The sequence below is a fragment of the Fukomys damarensis genome, unplaced genomic scaffold (genome assembly GCF_012274545.1).
Source record: "Fukomys damarensis isolate Sample0158 unplaced genomic scaffold, DMR_v1.0_HiC HiC_scaffold_12, whole genome shotgun sequence".
Classification (NCBI taxonomy): Eukaryota; Metazoa; Chordata; class Mammalia; order Rodentia; family Bathyergidae; genus Fukomys; species Fukomys damarensis.
Genome location: NW_022900924.1, coordinates 23,245,429 through 23,252,357, shown reverse-complemented (window position 1 = coordinate 23,252,357; position 6,929 = coordinate 23,245,429). Strand labels below are relative to the sequence as shown.

The 6,929-nt window shown below is 52.3% G+C and overlaps 1 protein-coding gene across 1 annotated transcript; it reads left to right on the top strand.

The window, feature by feature from the left end:
- The first annotated feature begins 2,324 nt into the window (after window positions 1-2,324).
- On the top strand, window positions 2,325-4,727 carry Lrcol1 (leucine rich colipase like 1). The gene is made up of 4 exons (XM_010604249.1): window positions 2,325-2,423; window positions 3,064-3,189; window positions 3,284-3,409; window positions 4,553-4,727. The coding sequence occupies exons 1-4, from the start codon at window positions 2,334-2,336 to the stop codon at window positions 4,583-4,585; spliced, it is 375 nt and encodes a 124-aa protein (XP_010602551.1). The 5' UTR covers window positions 2,325-2,333; the 3' UTR covers window positions 4,586-4,727.
- The last annotated feature ends 2,202 nt before the right edge of the window (window positions 4,728-6,929 follow it).

The following is a 6,929-nucleotide window of genomic DNA, read 5'->3' as shown; positions in this document are numbered from 1 at the left end:
CCCAGGCTGCACAGCAAGGCTCTTCATTCCATCAAGGGTGCTGCATCCTCCAGACTGGCTGTACAAAAGGGACTCATACAGGATCTGTTCAAACTAATGGGCAGAGGAACCTCCCTTGCTTCAGCCTCCTTGACTCATTGCAGTGAGGTTCCTGCCACCAAGCAAGCACTAGTGACTATGACACTCGCTGCTTCTTGGGTTGACAGAGGAGACATCACTGAAAGTGGTGCTGGCCCAGCCTGGGGGCCAATGTGGAGATGCCGAGCAACTGAATGTTGAAAGAGAAACTGGGCAAAATAAGAGTGTTGAGCTGAAAGCACTTATGTAGCAGGTCCCATGGAGTCCAAGGGTGGACAGTCGGCAGGATGCTGGAGAGACATCACTAAAGCTGTCACCATCACACAGAAAATTAGAAATGGCAGTGTGGATTTGCTGAGCCTGGGGGCTTCTGTGGCTCTCTTTCTTTACATCTTTCTTCCTCTTGGTGACAGCAGATCAAAACAGTTTCCCCAGATCACTGATGAGAACCTCCACCCACTCCTGACCTAACAAGCCACTGCAACAGTCACGCAGATGTGCGGCCAGATGTGGCTCCCTTCCCATCCGCGGGGGTGTTCTCCTGAGTGTTTTTCCCATTGATCTCAATGGACAGGAAGACAAAATGTGCAGGTATTCCTCAGAGCAAGCAGCTAGAACTGTCAGTTTTGCAAAATACTTTACTTCTATAGTGGAACCAAACAGTATTAGATCTAGTTTGTAGCTCTCTGTCTGGCAGAGAGAGAAGCGCATTTCTCAAGTGCCCAGGCTCCATCCTGGCTTTTCACCTGGGCGTGGTGCTCCTCCCTCAGGCCCTGAGAAGACCTCTCACTGTTGTCAACCTTGAACAATTTAGTTTCCTTGTTATGGGGAGTGACAGCTATTTTCTATTTTCTTTTATTTATTTGTTTTTTAAAAATTGTATCAGTACATGTTGCCAGTACATAATGATTGCATTCATTGTGGGAAGTTGGTACAGGTACATAACACTTCTCAATTCTTTGTTCCCCTTCCTTTCTACACTCCTTTTCTTTTTCCAGAATCAGATTCACTTACTCTATTTATCTTATAACACCTTATAAAATTATCATTATACAGATTAACATCCAGACGAATAGGCCAAAGAACATAAAACACATGACAATTACACTAAATCAAGATACACTTTCAAGTACATTGTTCATCCTGAATCACAATAACTTTTTTTCTCTTTTTTTCTACTCTCTGTTTTTTACATTGCACTTTATTTATATATTGAGTTTCTTACATAAGAGAAACCTATTTTCTCTTTTCTAGTTTGGTTGGTAGGGAGAAAGAGTTGGTATTGCCTGGGAGTTTTCCCAGCATCTCTTAGTACTTGGAACAGTTTATAGAGTGGACTATTTTCCCTTAGAGCTTTGTGGCTGATGGGGAGCAAGCAAAGAGGCGTGGCCCTTCCTGCAGCATTTGGGGGGCAGAGGTCCCTCCTCTGAAGGTGGGGGCTATAGTGTTTGTGGAGATGATGTCTGGTGGGGCACTTGGCAGAGTGATGGTCACTTGTCTAGTGGACACTGAGTGCTGATGAGGGTGCAGCCCAGCCTAGGGACAGGAGGACAGTGGGTGCCCAGGGCAAGGCTGGGGGAGCAACCAGATGAGCAGCAACCTTCTCAGAATGGCAGCTGCTCTTGTTTAATGAAGGGCATGGTCCTTCTCCATGAGAAAGAATTGTTTAAAAGCCACTTTCCCTTCTGTGTTAGAAAGCAATGAGCTCTTGAGGCAGGAAAGACAGAGGTGACCCTTAAATGTGTCTTGCTGAGTGATGGAAGCTAGTCTGAATGGTTGCAGGCAGTGACCAGCTCTGAGATGAAGCCATTCTGCAGCAGCGAGGTGGGGAGTAGGATGGGAGATGGAGAAAGTGGACACATACAACTCTACTGTTGTCCATACCGTGGACAACACCAGAGTGAGCCTGGTGTGGATTAGAAAGTGGAGTAGTGCTGAGTTCACAGCTGTTGCCCAATCACCCTTGGGTGATTGGGGGTGATTGGGAAAAGGGACAGAATCTGACATTCGATTTTCCACACAGTTTCTCTGTAAACCTGAACCTGCTTTGAAAATGGGCTGGGGATTTAGCTCAGTGGTGCCACACCTGCCTTGAAAGCACAAGGTCTTGAATTAAATCCCCAGTACATACAAAAGAAAATGTAGCCCATCAATTTTGAAAAAGTCTATTTGTGAGAGGAAAGAGGGGGTGGGAGGCTGGTAGGGCACTGAGGATCTGCTATACTCAGCGTGGGACCCCGCAGGCCTGTGGCACAATGGCCAGTGCAGCCTGGACATGGACATGGACATGGACATTGCTGCTGCTGCTGCTCTGTGTGGCACCAGGGCCAGAAGCCTGGAACAAGGTGAGTGCCAGTTGTGCCCACCCTGCTGGGTATGGGGGGTGAGCTTCAAGAGGTGGTGACCTGGCTGTTTGCTCTGCCGTGGTGGACACGCCTTGTACCTGCACCCACTGCTTCCTCAAACCCACTCATCCCCATTCCTCAGGGCTCCAAGACTGGGTAAATAGTTCTTTCCCTTGATTGCTCCCCCACAACTGCGCCTTGCTGATCCACTGCCTCAGGCCTCCTTCTTCTCTGTCCCTTCCTCACCTGCTCAGGCTGCAGTCTCTCCAGTAAACAGTGGGTTCAGACCCAGTCAGTGAGATCTTTTTTCCCCCACAGTGATCTCTGCTCCAGGTCCTAGTTAGCTGTGTGACCCTGGACAAGTTATGCAGCTTCTCTTAGCCCCAGTCTCTTCCCCTGTGATGTGTCAAGTGCAGGGTGCAGACTGAGGTGCTGCCATCTGTAGGAGCAGCCCTTCCTGTCCATGTTCCTTGTCCCATACTCACTCCCTCCAGCATCTGCCTCTGCCTCTGCTTCCCCACCACTGCACTGGCCCTCTCCCCCTTCTCTGCTCCCTACCTTCATGCTGGGTTCTGAGCTGGGATGGTGGCTGGGCGGGGGAGGTGGCAGTGCTGGTTTGGCAATACCGTCTGTGTTGCAGGGCATGGGGGAGCCCTGTGAGGAGCACCAGGAGTGCCGGAGTAGCTGCTGTGTCCCCAACAGCTTGAACCCCCAGCGGTTCTGCACCGCTCAGACCTTCTTCCTACATTGCTCGCCTTGGCACAAGGTGTGTGGCTTGTGTGGAGCAGGTGGGTGCAAGTGGAGATGGGTGCAGGTATGGGATGGGGTACATGTGAGGACCCGAGCTCCTGTCCCCACAGCCCAATGGCTACCAATGCCTCTTCCACTGGGAGTGTCAGAGCAACTGCTGCATCCAGATTGGGTATGGCTCAGCGAGGGCCTGCATGGCCAAGACCATCTTCCTGCAGTGTGTGCCCTGGCGCAAGGTGGGTAGCATCCCAGCCCTGGCCCTAGGGGGTGACCCTGACCCTGTCCCTGAGTGTTGACCCCACCCTGTCCCCAGCAGTGATCCTGCCCCTGTCCCTGATGGGTGACCCCACCCTGTCCCCAGCAGTGACCCTGTCCCTGCCCCTGAGGGGTGACCCCACCCTGTCCCCAGCAGTGATCCTGCCCTGTCCATAGCTCAAAGGAGACCTCTGCAGGAGCCACCGAGAGTGCCTGAGCCAGTGTTGCATCCGACAGGTGGACTCCGGGCCCCGTCGCTGCATTCCCCGCAGTGGTGTCCTGGCCCAGTGCTTACCCCTGTGAGTCCCTTGTGGGTAGCAGGCAGGGGCGACACGCAGGTGACGTCCAGACCAGGAGGGGCAAGGGTGCAGGACCAAGGCTGTCATGTGTCCTGAGTGTCTGTGTCCACACATGACATGGAGATCCATGGGCCCAGAGTAGTGGGCACTGAGGGGGGCAGCGTGACGCTCCCCAGCCAGGCACTGTGGATTGAGATGGCCACAGAGGGCAATACAGGGTCCCCTGGGGACCACGGACAGAGCCTGCGATGGAAAGGCCATGGCAAGGTGTGGGTGAGAGCTGGGAGAACCTGATGCATGCCTAGAGTATGTCTCTGTGTGAAAGTGCATCACTGTTTCTGTTTTTTGAGACAGGGTCTCGCTATGTAGTTGAGACTGACCTGGAACTCACTTTGTAGCCCAGGCTGGTCTCGAACTCACAGCGATCCTCCTGCCTCAGCCTCCCAAGTGCTGGGATTACAGACAGGCATGCGCCACTATGCCCGGTTGAAAGTGAATCTCTGAGTATGTCTCTGTTGCTACGTCCTCTGCCTGCCTGTCTGTGTGCAGGAGGCCACCACTATCCAGGGAGGGAGCATCCCCTACTTCCCTCCCCAGGCCTTCAGTCCCAGAACCGGCCAAGCTGTGTGGGACTCTCAGTGAAGTAGCCTTCAGGATTCATAGGAAGGCTGTGGGCTGGGTCCACCGGTTCCTCTCTGGGCTCTAGGACCTCACTGGGATTCTCCATCTTTTCAGGATACCTTGAGGTTGCTAGAGCCACGTCCCCCTGTTATGGTGCCCATTCCTTCTGCTCTATCCAGCTCTAATTCTTGGTGTTTCCTTCAGGGCGTAAACCTGACCAGATTTGGACCCTGGTGAGCTTGCCATGGGTCAGGCCAGCAAGAAACTGTGCCTGTGGCCACGCTGCTCCCTTTCTGGCCCTGGGAGCCTCGGGATCAGAAGCGCTGTCCTTTGCTCCAATGTGGTGTCACTGAGCACAGATTGTAGGTCTGTAACATTCGCCCCAATTGCATAAATAAATGCCTTGATGGCACAGGTAGGGTCTGCACGGGTCTAACACAGGCACCTCCCAAACTCATCCTGCATGGAGAAGCTGCTCTGTACCCTTCCTTGCACTAGAGGTGAAAACAGCCTACCTGAGCCTTACTGAGCTCCATTCCCCAGATTCTTCCAGGAATGGGGGATTTGGGCATACCCAGAAGGTGCTGGGAGTTGAATCCCATCCAGGGATGTGGGCAGCAGTGGCTACATGCTTTTTGCCACGTGCAGTGTGGTACATGTTTGCAGTGTGACCTGGCACACTCAACACTGAAACAAAAGCCTGGGAAAAAGCTTTGCCCTGGACAGTGCTTGCTGGGGTGCCTGCTTGCACACCCCCATCCCAGGCATCACTGCACCCACCAACCCTTCTCTTAGCCCCAAACCCAGGCTGCCACCCCAGTGATGGCACTGATGGGTCAGGGCCAAGATTGGACAAGGTTGGCCAAGCATAGGGAGCTCCTGGCTCCCAGAGGCAGTGGCTCTGGCACACATGGTGATCTCTTTTCAGGGAGAAGGTGCTACCTTTCCCCAACACGGGAGGAGGCCACCCCTTGCAGGCACATGTGTCCTGGTGGCCAGCAGCCCCCAAACAAACATGGAACTCAGGATATGGGTTCCATGCCGGAAAACTGGTGAAGAGCTGTTGGTAGAAGGTCCCAGGCCAGTGGCACAGGCACTGTCACAGCTAGAGGAGCAAGACCCCAACCAGCAATGGCAGAAAGTGACCACAACCTCCTGCACTCCAGCCCTGGCACAGGGACACAGGCCAAAGTGCCACACAAGACACAAAACCACATTTCATCTGCATCAAGGTTGTATTTATTGTCACTGATTGGCATGAGAAGAGAATGTGGAAATAACCAGGGTGTGTGGCGCGAAAAAGGGCTGAGAATGAGTGCAGAGCACAGCAGATGATTGAGTGGAGAGAAAACCAAAGGGGTCCAGTGAAGGTGCACAGGCACTCATGTGGGTCTGAGAGCAAAACTGCAAACAAGGGACGGTACACGCCTATAGTCCCATCACTGGGGAGGCTGACGTGGGAAGATGGAAAGTTTGAGGCCAGCCTGGGGAATCTAGAGAGAACCTGTCTCAACATTAAAAACAAAATGAGCTACAGCTGTAGCTCAGTGGTAGTTTCCCTGCGTTCCATCCCTAGAACCAAAACCAAACCAAAACAAAAACCCAAATGGAATCAGCAGAGGCATGGAAGCGGGGTACAACCGTGACAGACAGACATGTGCCAACAGCACTTACACAGGAGAGAAACGTAAGACATCACTGTTGTGACCAGCCTGTGGACTGTTGCTAAGATTCTACTTGTCTGGCACAGTGCAGAGAACACTGCACACTCAGCACAGTTTGTCCTCGTGGCTACAGCTAGCCGTCCTGAAGCCCACATGAACTGGCACCAGCAAAAGGCAGGGGACCACTGTCCCCAAAGCCACAACTTGCAGGGCAGGGATGTGGCGAGGAGCCTCTGTCCCCAGATGGGCAGTCTGTCCCCTCTTGTGCTTGCATAGTTAAGGATGGCTGTTGCAGTTAAACGCAGAGCTGAGCATGTCTTCAGCTGACAGCCAGGGTGTTTGTGACCACATTAAACACATAAGCAGAGGGTCTCTGGAGACTTTTTATAAAGACTTTCCAGGTTAAGAATTTAATAATGTCTTATATTTATGTTTACAGAGCATTTACTTTCATTTTTTGAAAACAAACCAAAAATGAAATCCTCTTACACTTCTGCATAACAGAATAAGGCAAAAACCAAAGCTTTGTACATTATTGTTATTTTAATATAGATCTGTGACTTCGGTTCCAAGGACCGAGGGAGGGCAGAGCCGGGCCTAGTGGCCTCACAGTGCGTGGACGGAAAGGCCGTCCGTCTTCTCTCCATAAATAAGACGAGACCTGGGGCTGGAAAGGGGCCGAGGCCAGTAAATCCCAAACCCCAACTGAAAATTATTTTTTGGTTAAATGTCTGAAGAGCACAAAATTAAGAAAAATATAAAACCATTAAAAACGCTTCTCACCTGTGGGGAAAAGATACAGGGTAGGGTTTTCCGGGGCCCTCTCTGGCCCGGGCACGCCCGCAGCCGAGTCCTCCACGGCTACCGCGCTTCCACCTCTGGCGGGTTGCGCGCCGGGTACTCGCGCGGCTCCCCGG